The 15,569-nt window shown below is 39.4% G+C and overlaps 1 protein-coding gene across 1 annotated transcript in view; it reads right to left on the reverse strand.

Moving 5' to 3' along the window:
• The window catches only part of RAPGEF5 (Rap guanine nucleotide exchange factor 5), a 167,013-nt gene that overhangs the window by 18,757 nt on the left and 132,687 nt on the right, over positions 1 to 15,569 (reverse strand). Inside the window, exons 14-21 of the mRNA XM_027895735.1 lie at positions 14,349 to 14,446; positions 13,546 to 13,576; positions 12,529 to 12,607; positions 9,473 to 9,622; positions 6,788 to 6,885; positions 4,891 to 5,013; positions 3,604 to 3,782; positions 225 to 315 (exon numbers count right to left, since the gene is read on the reverse strand). Coding sequence (XP_027751536.1) covers positions 225 to 315; positions 3,604 to 3,782; positions 4,891 to 5,013; positions 6,788 to 6,885; positions 9,473 to 9,622; positions 12,529 to 12,607; positions 13,546 to 13,576; positions 14,349 to 14,446 — 849 coding nt within the window. The remainder of the gene's footprint in view (positions 1 to 224; positions 316 to 3,603; positions 3,783 to 4,890; positions 5,014 to 6,787; positions 6,886 to 9,472; positions 9,623 to 12,528; positions 12,608 to 13,545; positions 13,577 to 14,348; positions 14,447 to 15,569) is intronic.

The raw sequence follows: 15,569 nt of genomic DNA on the forward strand, positions 1-15,569 counted from the left end.
GTTCTATTCTTATTTTAAACTCTGGAGGGACACATTTAGGGTTTTTTTTAACAGCTATGTATCTAAGGTTTACATTCACAGAGAATTTTTTCCACCAACACTCACTCCATGTTTGATTTCATCATGAAAAACCAATAATTAGAAAAACAAGGTGATTCACCAGTATGCAACCTTTGTGAGAAATGGTTTTGATGGTGTCTAAAAGATACAAAGATGCGTCTTACCTCCCAGGTCTGAGACAGCCGGCTGACAGATGCAGTGTTGAGACCCATAACAATAGCAAAGAATGAATTCAGATTTCTTTGGGCTTTACAGCTGAGGAATAAAAATATGATTTTTTGTTTTGTACTCAGAATCAGAGATAAATGGAATGCACAGGTATCCTAGGTTACTGAGTCTCATTTCAACCCTCAGCACTAACATACAATCATCTTCCACATAACGAATTCATTAAATGTCCTCTCATAACCACCTGCAGTCTAGGTGATGGGGTCTCTAGGAAGTTTTTTAGAAAACATTCTAGTGTTTCATCAACCCTGTTGATGGAAGGTTATTTTTTTCCCTTTGCTGTCAAAAGTAATTTTCCCTTTTCAATGTTCAAGTTACTCCCAGCTGTCCTTTACCATACAGAATAATTCCCTGACCTCTATTCTGTTGTATAATAAATATTTTCCTCCCCTTTTTAATCTTCTCTGTAAATTGTACATCACTGGTTTGTTCAATTTCTCTTTGTGGTCATGGCCTGCAATCTGCTTTTCCATATTGTTATTATCCTTCATTGAATTCTTTGTAACTTATTTTAACTTATGTGTTTCCTTCTTCACTACTTTCTCATCAAGTGAGACAGTGGGGAGGGAAGGAGAAACAGAATTACTGTTTTGGCTCAAAGTTCTTACACCTTCCTCTTAAGCAAGCATAAAACAAACAGCAAATTATTTATTTGAAACAGCATCACATTTTGTCCTTTTAATTTGTCATCCATTATCACCCAAGGACCTCTGTCAGAGTACTGTTCTTTACAATCATGCATTTATTTCTTCAGCTCAGTATTAGCATTCCATAGCTGAATTACTTGGCATCTATCTAAATTAAATCTTATCCTACTGTTGTTTGCACATGCCACTAGACTCCTTAGATAATTCGTTTTTTTCCTATCCTTCAAAGCATTTGCAATCCTTCATCATTTTTATTGTCTGAAAATCTGATTAATGTTCGATTTACATATTCCCCTAAATTAGTTGTGGCTAGTACTGGTTCCAGTCCAGGTCCCCAAGGAATTTGCTTGATACCTCTATTCTTTGACATTTTACTATATACAATTAGACCATGCTTATTTCTAGTCCATTTTGCAGTCCATTAGGAAATCTGACATCCTGAAATATTGAGTCCTTTTCAAACAAAAAGATTCCCCTTTCTCGTGCAGAGTTTTCAAGACCACTATAAATATACATGCGCATTTGCATGTGAGAGTGAGAAACTTCTTTCAAAATAATTTTAAGTATGAATGAACCCACTGTCTCCACTGGGATTTATCATCAGGGAAAAGTACATGCCAAGGCCTTAGCCTGGAAAATCACCAGCACTTGTTACAAGTTTTATAAAGCCAGCAGTTATCACTGTGTACTTTCTTGAGATGGTGTATTTCTCACTTCACTTCAGCTGTCTTAAAGTTAATCCTAACTTTGTTGCTTAGAGTCCTTTTATCATTAAAGTCAGACAGCTCCCAAAGGCAATTCATTTCAAAACAAGGAAGGTGTCCAATGCAGCCTGCATAATCTGTCAATTGGGTGGGCCCAGTTCTCACAGCAAGCTGTAGAGAGAAGGTATGTCTTTTAGAGTGAGCCACTGCTTAGTGAGCAAGAAGGCTGCTGCTGTCATCTGTTTATTCTGACCCTATGCTGACTTGCTTCTGTAACACCTCAGGATATTAATTTCTAAAAACATGCTAATTCATGTTCTTTAATTAATCATTTGTTTTCTCTTTTAGACTACTCTTCAACAGAAGCATATGTATTTGTGTTTCGAAAACTTTTTCCTTTTATGTATTGACACACTTGTGTAAAAGCCTTCCGTTTTCTTCAGGCATTCCTGAACAGTGAGGCACACAGATGTTGAACACAAAATCTTAGTCCTGGTGCTCTCTTGACAGGAGGAAAATCATAGACAAAAATTCCTGGTAGAATCTGGGAGCAGAGAATAGGGAGCAGCCAGAGCTGTTCACAGTTCTCTCTCTCTCTGCCTTAAGTCATAAACAAAACAGCAGGGCTGCTTGGCTTCTGCCTCATGATGAGCGTCCTGTGCTTAGCCCACCATCCTTCCACCCTAATTGTTCCTCTTTCATCAACTCTTCCAGAACAGATGAGATCTGATAATGTGTTCTTTTAGAAAGCAGCTTTTCAGATTAATAAAAAAAAAATCCCGAGAAACCTACACCCTCATGTTATCATCTACCTGCTACAATGATGGCTGCTTCTGCAGTACACTTGGAGACCCTGTCAACTGACAACTGTATTTAATATCCATAACTTTGGCTTTTCACATAACAGGACGGAATCAATTCAAACAGAGAAACATTTTTATCTGGTGACAAATATGTCCTTATTCATGTGGGACAGACATGACATTTTTCCTGGGATGCAAATAATTGCTACTGTGGTGCAAGCAAGGCACACAGAATCAAGTAGTTTTTGATGTAATTGGACCAAACTTGCCCATCAATATGGCATAAAATGAACATATTACTGGATACTATACAACTCGCAAACTAAATCAGATCACATTTATGAGTTACACTAGATTAGATTAGAAGAATTAATTTCTCCAATGGCCCTGCTTTGGCAGAGAACAGTCCTTTGTATGTAAGTGCCTTGCAAATTAAATCAAACCAGTCGATGAAGGGAACAAATTACACGTTTTCCATGAACACACATACTCAAATATTGTAGAAGACCAGCAAGTGGAGAGAGATGCGAGGAGGATGGTTGCACATAGTTAAATTGCTCCATTTCCTTGGTTACTAAGACAGAGTGATTACAGAGAAAAGAACTCTCTGAGAATAGTATATATTTGTATTCTTTTGCAAGGTGTAGTACTATTCCATAACAGTGGAAGAATAGGCTGCTGAATCTAATAAAATAAGAAACCCATCCCTCCTATATATAAAGTATTCCAGAGAAGATTAGAAGGGGCAACAGCTTATTGCAGTTAAATTCCTCTCTAGAGGTAGGGCTTTCAACAGTTTTTTGGTTTCTGGGTAGTTTTTGGTAAATGACTGTTTTGCTGCTCAAATAGTTCTGTCAAATGGTCCTTAGGTTATCTTGGCTAAGAAAGGAGCTATCTCTGCACCACCAGGGATGTTGTAGCTGACACTGCAGATACAGCAGTTAAACTGCAGGGAAAGCTTTGAGCAGCATATAATCTGCCATGTCTAGTTTTGGCCAGTGATTGCTGTTGTTATTTTAGGGACTGTTTTATCTAGGTATGCTTACTACACTAAGAAAACACAGGATGACAAATTAGTTTTCTTTCATTGCTTTTGCACCTACTCCTCCCCAAATAAAGCATGTGAATTCAAGGATTTTTGTTGCAACTTTAGTCACTTACTGGGCAGCAATCTTGATGAACTTTTTGACTAGCTGTACACGTTTGCAGAGCTGGCTACAGAGGAGTATCTCGGTGGCAACCCAAAGCTGGACCTCATTGCATCTTTGAAGCAGAAGACTGAGATTCTCGGTGTTTTCAGCGTTGCCCTGTCTGCTGAACGTGAAGTATATCAGCTCTTGCTGGAAGATATTGACAGCATCATTAGGGATATAAAAACAATTTAAATGTAAATGAACTATAAATTATTTAGAAGCACGTTTTTGAAACAAGATCTGGTCACAAATGACTATTTTTTCATTATCCATGAGCCAATCACAAATGATTTAGTTTTGTCTTAGCGAGACTTATTACAGAAGGCAGGTGGACTGGAAGTCCTGCAAGATGCGCTTTTCTTGTAAGATTTCTTGCACTTCCACCTCTGGTATAGCCAGGTATAAGATATAAACAATCTTTTTCTGTATTTCATCCCTTCTGTTACAGTATGAAAAAGAATCCATATCAGATCATTGCAGAGTCTAAAAATTTCCCTTCAAACTTTTTTCTAAATTAGCCAATTTTTCATCAACAAAGGTGGGGTTCTTCATTTCTGTGCAAAAAACCCCCCAAATTTGGCCTGCTCCAAATTTAAAGTGTCTAACTTGAATAAAAGAACCTGAAATGAAAGATCAAGGAAAGCATCTGATGAGAATCAATGGAATTTCCCATTCGTTTTGTCACAAAGCCTACATACTTTTCAGTGAATGATAATTTCAAGTGACATTTTCTACTGTTAACTCTGTATTTTACTGAGCAGCTTACACCAAAACCTATCAAAGTCACTGAAACAACCCAATGGGCCCTGAAGTGGGCCATTACCTCTTTAGTAAAGCCTGCCCAGTATTTTTCATCTCACTGAAGCCTAACAAGAACAGTAACGTGACCATCTAAAATGCTGAAACTGTCAATTCTTTTGTGGATAAAGTGGTATCTAAGACAACTGTTTGTGGAGTCCTGTATGTACTGAAACACTATGAAGTGCATAAGACATTTTGCAAACACAACATATTCAGACAGATGGTTTTTGGAAGAATAACCGTGGTCTTTTACTCTCTTGAGGCAAATCCAGTAAAATCCACCAGTGAACATACGAGATGCCTTAACACAAGAAAGTTAAAAACCTCTGACAATTTTTTTCAGTATTAAGGATTGCAACACATCTCTTGGATCACCCACCACTACTGAGAGTTGCCAAATCAATCATGTTGTTATGACAGTAATATACCTGGAAGCGGATGAGGTGCTTCTTACCTCATGAATTGCATTGAAGAGGCTCCAGTCAAAATTTGTCAGTTCTAAGGCAAGATCCCAGGTGTTGATTCCTAAAATCCTCACAGACCTTTGCTGCAGTTCCTCATTTTCAGCAAACGGATTCTAAATAAATAGCCAAGAGCAAAAAAATCCTCAGGAAATGCCAAAAGTTCTGCAATGAAATTGCTATTGGACTAAGGTACCAAACAGAGCTGAATAAGTCATCTTCTCTAAATACACTCTAAGGGGCTTTTTTTCCCACTAATCAAAATCAAGGAGCTACAACCTGTTTAATAAATAGCTTGAAATGAGAAACAGGTCAATAGAATCAATGGTTTGCTATTGGAGAGGAAGGCCTTCTCCTTCTCTCTCTTTCTTTAAAGCTTGAATATAAAACACTGACCAAGCAGATAGCATAATAAAAATAAAATCCCTGAAAACATCAGAAAATAAAATCTGAACTGAGACACAAGGAAATTTTTGAATTATAAGATAACAGAATCATTCTGCAAATACATCGGATTTAGAATAAATACACACAACTTACCCTACAATCCACTTTTACAAATAACATAAATCCATACTTTTTATGATTAATCTATCCCAAACATAATCAACAAAGAATAAAAACACTGTATGTCCTGATTCATAGAAGTTACTTAGTATATTACTGTAGAGAGCAGTGGTACTAGTGGTGTTGAGGGTCATTTGACATTTCCAATATTAGCTTGGATTTTCAAAGTTTTGCACTTCTCCTGGGTTTTTTAACCTCATCAGGCTGAAACTTGGCACATGAACCATCTGCCAACATGAAAGATTATTCTTATCGGTGAAGCCATTACTTTGGTGCTAAATTTCTGACAGTTACAGCAAGTTTTGCAATTTTTATTAAGTAGTTAATGAAACTAGGTTGGCTGTCACCTGTCTGCACTGGAAATGTTCCCTTAATATTCACATTTTCCAAAGTGGCTTGAACGCTGGTGATAATGGGGATGACAGATTACAATGATAGTGGAATGTCAGCTCTTCGGGGCACATTGATCCAACAAAATGTAAATACACATTTCTCATCCTGAGGATGAATGCACAGATCCTAGAGCTACTGACAACACGTAACAGTCAGTTGTGATACAGTTCCTGCTCTTTCCTTGAAACGTCTGCATAATTAGCAGAATGCTATTGAAAGAGCAATTCTCTCAGTGCCAGACTGTGCCTGCCTCATTAGGGTTTTGGGAAATCATAGCGGGGAGAAAGTTTGTGATCCCTTTTTCTGAAGAGAGAGGGAAGGATGAAAGAGACTTGCTTCCTCTCCACGCACACCCCTCCCCAGCCCCAGTGAGACGATGGAGAGACAGACAGACTGAAGGAAGGAAAGAGGACATACCACCAGTGACACATGCCAGCCACAGACGGACCACTTGGCTGCCACAACACTGAGGTCACACTGATGCCCAGTAATTTTGGTGGAACTCATACAGCATCCATTTCTACATGTAATTCCATGGACTTTGACCACCACTTTGTGTACCAGCCACTTTAAGTGTTACAGACACACAAGACAGGGTGGAGGGGAAAAGTCACAAGAGCCCTGAATAATCCTCATCCCATCCATTTCTGTACAAACACACATCAGCTTTTCCAGGCTGATGTAGATTGAGATTTAAGCTGTACAGAAGCTTTGGTCTATTTGAAAATGATGAGCAAATTCCATTACTGTTCAGTCAAATCACTGCTGCTAACAACAGAGGGGTTTTTTAGGTGTAGAACAGCTCAGTAAGCTTTACTAAGGAAGCAAGAAATAAATTCTGCATTGAAAAAGCCCTCTGAGAGGAATATTGAGTTCATAATTTGGAGTCACACAAATAAAAAATGGGAAGTATACAACACTGATCCTTACCAAAGAATCACTTAGATCTTTTCGGTAGACAAACATACGACTGGATGACTCCAAAGATTTTGAGATAGCCATGTCATTTGGTTGTAGTTCTTGTTTTTCTGTAAAACAGCAAACAAAACACAAAAGTTTCAGAACAGGAGTAAAAGCTATATGTGATAAAAAACATACAATTATTTGTATTTGTAAAACCACATCAATTTCTTAGAGGGTAACAGTCAAATTCAGTCCCGTGGGACCCATCACCTCCCCGCTGTTCGATCACAATAAAGGCAAGATGTCTCTGACGGAATAGAGCACAAAAACTTCCTGCTTCTGCTTTCAACCTGCACTTCACATAGGATAGAATAGAAATAAACCCTTAAATCATCTAGTCCAACCTCCTATGCCTTATAGAACATTTCATTGCAACACAGTGTATCTACAGTAAATGTAGTAATTTTTGTTAGAAGCAGAGTGTCTCAGCCTCCAGAGACTGAACTATTGCATGTCACTGGCAGACAAAACCAGGGGTGGAGATGTCAGCAGTAGCCACAGCTCATCAACAGGAAAAGAATTTTAAAGGACACCAACACCATGAAATTCACCCCACGGAGCAGAGCTGAGGAGTCCTTTATAGCTCAGTATTTACAGAAATTCTTCTAGACCCAGAATAATTAATGTGGGAAACATCTAAGTAAAAGAACAGGACACACCAAACTGATAGCAAAGAGAAACAACTCTTTTTTTCTCCACTTCAGAGTACTGGTTTAGCTCTGGGCAATCTTGGGTGCACTGGAGAAAAATATGGAGGAAAATAAAGCGAAACCCAAAACACTGCTTAAAAACTTCCCCAGGAAAACTATCTTTTCCTGAGGGCTCCAAATAATCCTCTGGAGGCTGACACATGATAGACCTGCCAACACCACAAACATGCTGACAGCTACCTTGGACTTTGCATTGCCCACAAGGGAGCAGTAGGAATAGGAGGAGTCTGAGTGCAAAACATAATTTCAGATAGTTTTCCCTCTTATCCATGCTCACATTGATAAACAGATACATTGATGCTGAATTACCATTATATTTTTCAAGGTAATTTCGAATAAGGGGCTTGCTCATCCATAACTGGAGTGCAAAAAAAAAGAGTTCTCCAATGCTCATACTGCTGCCCAGTGAACAGAAGACAAGAGTTCTGAGTCATGCAAATAGCAAAAAAACAAAGGAAAAAAAAAAAGTGTGGCTAGTTGGTGTTTATTACTCACAGCACAGGAGTCAAAGAAGAAAGTGACTGAAATTGTTGTATTTCAAATTAATTCAGGCAACATGACTAAATAACATTTTAGGGGTTACAATGGTCATGTACAAATGACAGTCCAACTGTACCTTCATTTTAATTACTGTTTTCTGGGAACCAATGTGGTCTGAAGATAATAGTGTGTTTCATTATTTATGAATTGTTGGTTTTCTCTAGCTAAGCAAGCAGTTAGCACCAGATTTATCACTATCAGAGCAAAACTTGCCCTGCTCTTGAACAAGAGAGCAAGACCTGAAAAACAACAGCAGCACAGTGATTTTGTAGTGCTGTGAAATGCACTGGAGGCAAGTTTGGGCACACATGAGGGTAAAAAGAGTATGCCTGGAAATAATGTAGCCTGGCTGACCAGGACAGCTATATGTAATGCTCCTGTACGGCTGCTCCATACCCAGGCTTTCAATAGCCAGAGCAGGGCACCAGCTCCCTGCCACCCACTCCAGGGCCCTCAAAAATACAGTTACTTAATTGAGTTCAGCAAGGGGGAGAAAAACGTGACCTTCCACTTCTGACTTGAATAAATAAACAGGACAAGCCAGCATTTGAGTGTATTTCATTTAACTAGACTGACAAAGTAGCAATGAGTGCTATAACTCTAAAGATGCATCTTTTGTCTCAGGGGATCAACATCAGATAATGTCAGCTGAGAATATGGCCAGATTATTCTACACTCTTAATCCTTTTTATAGATACAGTTTCACATTTCTATGTACCTACTTAAACTGCTTCTGAAAGACACCACAATGAGCAAAACAATATGACCAATGAGATTGAGACCTGCCAAACATCAAAGAAAATCTTGGGGGTTTGTCTGGTCCCTAGTATCAGCTCATGATCAGTCTAGTCTTCCTTAAAAAAGACAATAAGCCCTTTTGTTCAACAAACACTAAAACAATAGGCAAAAGATGTCAGTTGTAAGCAAGACTGCTTACAAAATATTGCTGAGATTGCTCTCAGCATCTCAACTATGAAAATCTAAGTCTTCCTCCTTTCTGCTGAATAATATTTGTTACTCATGCTGTAAATGAGGAAACAGACAGGCATATAGTATTTGCTATTCCCTTCCATAATTTTAAAGCAAACCATGCTCATTGCCTTCAAAATTAATTTAAAGTCCAAAGTAGGAGATTCATCTGTGGGGAAAATATAAAACCTTGCAATACTGCTAGAGACAGAGTTCTTTACACTCCCTTTCCCAGCCAGCAGATGCGTATCCCATGGTACCCAAGAATGAGCTGTTGCCATGGAAACAACTCTCTGGGAAGGAGTTCCTCATTGTTCCTCATGGCCATCCAGCTGTGGGCCCATACAGAAACAGCTGCATTCTCGCATCAGAAAATATCAGCTCTTCCTTACATGATGCACTAGAAAGTAATTAATCAGAGGAAGTTATTTACCACCAGAGAACGCGACAGTCACCAGTGCCAACTCCTCCTCCGGGTACTGGATCTTTTCTGCCACGATCTTCAGTATCTCCTGAGCTGAAGTGGATACTTGAGCTTTCACACTGACATAGGAGTGCTCTGTTATATACACACGGCAGAAAACTGCACAAAGGAAGAAAGACATGCTCAGCTGTGTGGCTGCTGCAGCTGCAGGAAGGACTGTTGCTGCACCCTGGCACACAGGGACATGAAACCAAGCATAAACATCACCATTTTTCCCCTTCCCACCTCCTCTCCCTGGGAAATGAGAGAGGCAAACAAATGGAAACTTAGACTCCCACAGCAATATCTATTGAAGACCTCTTACCGTGAGGATTTGTCACAGACAACCTCCACCACCATCTCCTTTGCAAACCCAACTGTCACCATCTTTTCTCCCTTCCTTTTCAGTTCAGATAAATCACTGTCCTTTCAGTACATTTCATATCTGATGCAGAAATTATTTTGGACCTCCACTTCCACCTGGCACAGGAGGTTTAGCAAGAACAGTGCTCCCCAGTACTCAACCACTCCCGATAGCTTATCTGTCTGCACATCTAAACTACTTGCATTGCCAGAGTATTTTAGCAGCAGCAGAGGCTGCCCAGTTAGCAATGCAATTAATTCCGATAGTTCTTTTCCTGAATCACTAGCAGCACACATAGAAGAGATTGGTTTGGAGAAAATCTCTGGGCTCATCACTTCCACTGAGGTCCATGAGTTGGTTTGGCTCTGAGAGGGAGATTCCCAGCGGTAACATGGTGATCAGCTCAGCTAATATTTTTTTCTGCTGCAAAAGGAAAGTACTCTCTCTCTTCCCAGAATTTTAGGTTTACATATTTTGCCAAATTTGCTGTAGCTAGCTTTTGAAATTCAGCTACCATACTTAAAGGGGAAGAAATAGAGCTGCAGACTTGCATAAATATTTCAAAAATTACAACATCTACTGATCAGAATCATCACAGATCTTGGTTTCATACTCACGTCAGTGCTTAATTAAACTTTCTGTTTCTTTCTACTCTAGCACTTCTTATTGCAGACAGTCTGCTACCATGCCAGTATAGGATAAAACTTTTCTTCTCCAGAAATGCTTCATTTTTTAAAATTATTTTTATTAGCAGATGTATGCAGCTCTGCTTGTCCTACAAATCTTCATGGCTTCAGGGTACTTTCATTAACAGAAGCCACGCCAGAAGCACTTAAGAACTCTATCCTCAAAACTATCTTTTTTTTTTTTTCTGTTGTAGTAAAACAAAAATGAAGACGAGAATGAAGGAGGAACTTAACATTGAGCCTTGGGGAAGAAAAGTCATTCGATTTTATAATTCTCTTTTAGCCTGTCTCTGATGACAGACAGTAAATTGGATGCTCATCCTACAGCAGAATCTCTCTTCAGAGTGGATACAACTCATCTAGACAGAGACATCAAATTGCACTTTAAATTACTAGGTAGAAAAATAAATTCTAAAAAATCTGACAGGAATATTTGAAATCCTATGCAGAGACACAACTTGCTTACAGTGAATTGGTTTGAAAATGTCTTTCTCTTTTTCCATTTGCAAAGGGACAATGACAGCAATGTTAATTTATAAAAGGTCTGTTGATCTATCCTTTCTTTAACATTGAACTAAATCAATGCACAGGTCAGGTCCTTGAGCAAAACCACCCTCACGCATTTCCAAAGTCCTGTCTGTGGTATCTATTGGGATGGACCATGCCATCTTTTTCAGAAGCCTGTGCTGCTACCCTGTGAGAAGGAGAGAATGCAAGTGGGAGGAAGGGGTCATGGACTGCAAGCCCCCCCGGTAATGATTTCATTAGGGGACAAAATGCCTCTGATCAAGTGGCATAGTGCGGCTTGGACAGACCCATCCTCCACAAGCCCCATCAGTCGGACAGCACTCCACCACACAGGCTTGGATTCCAACCTCAGCATCTGTCTCTCCCTCCTCCAACTTCATGTTTGCTATTTCATTCCTTCACTCCCATCACAGTCTATGGCTCACGATCTCAAGGACTGAGATAAAAGCAATTTAACCAGTCACAACTGGCTTTTTTGGGCCCTGCCTTTCTTGTCCCCACGGTCACGTGGTTTGTGCCCTCTCTGGAGCCAGTACACTTTCCTTCCCAAACACCCCAAAGCTGTGTCCAGCTTAAGAAGAATGATTGTGGGGGTTCTCACCCAGTAATAACATTTTTAGAAGCAGCCTTGATAACGTAAACCTCAAACCCCCCCTATATCTGAAACACAAAAAGAGAACTGTATATCAGCAGCACGCACTGTGCAGGAAGACTTGGCATTGAAGGAGCTCAGTTTTTATTCTGTCACAAATGAGCACTAAAAATATACTGACTTCAAGTGAACTTCCGGAGTTTTGTTCCTAGTAAGAAACAAAGATAAACTGTTAAAGGGTGAGACTGCCAGGTAGGAGGTCCTTCTGCTTGTTCCCTGCTCGTGTACACAGTGTTCTCCTCTCTGCCTCCTTCCTCACACAGGCATTACAGGAGGGTGACAGCCTCACTGCATTATAGTATTAGTAGTGATGAAGGGAAATGGCTGAGATTAAAGTGAAGTGGCATCTTGCACTCCAAGTGGAGATGTTTTCAAGGAGAGAAGGAACTAAGGCACGTTCCCAGAGTTAGTAGATCCTGGCCCATTACACATGACAGGCTTATACATTCACCTTTCACAACCACGATATAGGTCAAGGGACCAAGAGCATGAAATGGAGCAGAAATAATGGCAGCCTGGACAGGCTGCCAGCAAACCTGGGAGGCACACAGCTCTGGAACAGCGGTGTTGGAGGAATCAGACTGAGCAAAACCTCTTTGAGATACCATGGCACTGTTGAACCATTGCAAAGCAGGAGGCAGGAAGTTAAACTTACACAGCCATAATATTTCTTCTTTTGTGTCCCTAAGGTCCAGCAGAAAAGCTGTATGTAACTTTAAAAATATTTACATTGAGGCCCTTGAGAAACAATTTCATAGTTTTTGAGTTTTTCCTCCACTTTTTCATTTATACTCACTCTCTTCTGTTTCATTCATGGTTCCTCTGTGCTGCAGCCAGTTCTCCTTTACACTGAACTGGTGGAAAAAGGTTTTATTCTGTGAGGGAGTGGGAAAGAAAGAAAAAAAACACAACAGTGACTTTTTGCATCCTTGGCCTTTACAAAGCAGTAATTCACAGACCGCAGCATTCAACCCATATGTCTGGCCAAAAGGTTCCTGTATAGGAAATCTACCCACCCTTTCTTGGACCAGTAAACTGGGAGTTGCCTTACTAAATAATGACCAAGGCGGAGATTTTGCAGGAAGCAGGACGTGCTAAGGCTAAGCAGCCAGCATGATTCAAGATTTTCTGTAGTCACGTTCAAAGCCTGTTTCTTACACATTTACTCTTATATATGTTTCTCATGTACCAATCAGCCTACTTAGCAATTTCACTACAATCTCATGTTCTGCCTTCCACATTTTTGCAGTAACATTTTAAGCTTATTACACACTTCAGCCTCAGCGCGGTAAAATTGATGAGCACAGCAACTCACCTCTGAGAAGTGCGTACACCAACTCTGGTTGCATCTTCTTCCTTCAGTTAAATGGACAGATTCATGTTCCTCTCTTTTTCTCTGTCCCTGTCACAACAAATCTGCCCCTTGCTCTGTTTACTTGACATCCACGTCAATGGATATGTGACAGTGCCTGCGCTCAGACTGGTTTGCCCAGGTTGCTACATCTCTCTAGCTTGGTGGGGACACACTCCTGGGCCTCTCCTGAATTTAGACATCTCAAAGCATCTCGTTAAGATGCTCATATTGTCACAGCCACTGCAGGTTAGCTCACACAGCTGACATACAGGATGCACTGACAGGAAAAAAGTTCTTTAAGCAGCATTGCAGGTCTAACCTCACTGATGTGCCCTGTCATGTTTTTGGCCACCAGTCACTTTCAGTTAAGAAGCCAAGAAAAGAGAGGGAAGCGGGCAAAGGGGAAGAAAGTGAGATAGTAAGTTATCTAGCAACCAGCAACAATCAGGTTGGCATTACCTTTCGATGAGGTGAATACTCATCTACAGTGCTGAAACAAAAAGGAAAATCCAAATTATTCTTTCCAGCCAAAGCTTAGGAAAAGGAAGTTTTAGCTATTTTACAAAGTTTACTACAAAGTTAACAACATCAGAAAGTTTTTAACACTAAATGGTCACTGCAGAAAGGCTGCAGACCTCCTTCAGGAAAAATTAAAGGCACCTGGCTCAGCCAGAAAGGTTTTTTTGACTTGCACAATTGATGTAGTGAAAAGCAATGCTGTCAGCCCATGAGCTATTGGAGGAGACAAACACAGCTCAGGCCCCCAAAGTAAGTGGTCAGGGTCACCCTCAAGGACACAGCTCCCTCCACTTCCATGGCCAAACCATGGAAACCAACTCCTTTGCTGTAAAAACCTAGCAAGGAAATATCTTTTAAAAATATCATAATTATTAGTAAAATAATAACCCTGAGATGACTATTACAAGATATTTGCTTCTCAGTACTGCCGACTGCAGAGAGAATGAGAATAAAGGTACCATCTGAAGTCACAGACTGCAGCTTCTGAGGGAATTTTTGCCAGCTTCTCCACAAAGAATTGCTTTTCTTGAGAGTAAGCCCAAATAAAACTGATGAAAGTGAAGCCCAACAAACATCAGAGAAAACTGAATAATCTAGCTTTAGTTTAGAAAAGAGATGATTTGTTAAAATGAATATGTTACTTGTATCACTCATCACTTGACTGAATTACAGCAAGATAGAGAAAAAAATAAATTACAGTCTAAATAAAAGGAGACTTGATCACAAATATAATCAATACTTACTGACGGCGATGCATCCCAAGTATCTTCTGAAATTCTTTCAGGTCCTTCTCAAGAATGGGATATTCATACACATCATCTAACACATTTCTGTATATTGTCTACAAAATAAAACAAAATAAAACAAAAAAGATTGTGCAAATGTCTGACAATTCAAACATAAATCTAAGGCATCACATCAGCAATCTAAATCAATTCAGGCACTAGCCCACTAAAACAACTTTCATCATTATATTTCTGAAAAACCCATAAGGAGAGAACGTTCCTGTTTAAACTTCCAACTGGTTAATATTCAGCCTATCTTTGTAGAAACACTCTTAGTACTGTCACCAAGTGAGAGTCCAAAATGTTTATCCTCTTTTCTCTGCAAATGGGAAAATTTAAAACACCATTTGTGGCTGTTATACAAAATCTGGGTTAGGTCAGAAGAACACATTCTGAAGCAACACACCACACCACACAATCTTCACTTACCCAAAATGATAACAAACAGGTTCCTTGAATTAAGACTTTTAAAATGGCAAATGTTCTACGTCACCTTTCCTCACATTTGCATACATTTTAAACTGAGTTGATGTCTTCTACAAACTCCCAGAACTCTGTTAGTTATAAACTAATAGATAAGTAAACCTATCTTCTAATTTTGGGGGAAAGCATTGTCATGATTGAAATTGTAGGAAGTATTTTCTCTACACTTTTTCAGAACTTGCACACAGATCCTTCTCTTTCCCTTCTAAGAAAATGAGGAATATGTATGAGCTGAGTCATCAGGTTTGCTATGGCCCAATTAACACTCCTACATTCACAGGTTTCTGCATGAATGATTTTAGCCTACAATCCTATATGTTGTTTTTGCACATATAACTGCAACCATTGTTAATGTTACTGCTGTTTAATATTGCACAGAAGCTTCAAGAAGAGAAATCACACCTCCATGGCCCTTAGGAAGATCGCCATTTGCATATAAAGAGTCTCATCAGGAAAAAGTGGAAGATCTGCTAAGTCTCCTAAAATACTCTCATCTTTAACTAGCAGAGAAAAAAAAATATATTTTAAAAAAGATCAACAACCAGATGGATGTTGGTCAGCAACAATGGGCTATTTCCAAATTTACAGGGGAATTACAAGAGCTTTTGGAATTCATATCAGAAAATCTTTGCTAGCAAATAGGGACAAAATTTTATTTATTAGAAGACATAAATTTGTGCTGCTCCCCATGTGCAT

The sequence above is a fragment of the Empidonax traillii genome, unplaced genomic scaffold, assembly GCF_003031625.1.
Source record: "Empidonax traillii isolate 1590-97213 ecotype Southwest subspecies unplaced genomic scaffold, ASM303162v1 scaffold17:size2698205, whole genome shotgun sequence".
Classification (NCBI taxonomy): Eukaryota; Metazoa; Chordata; class Aves; order Passeriformes; family Tyrannidae; genus Empidonax; species Empidonax traillii.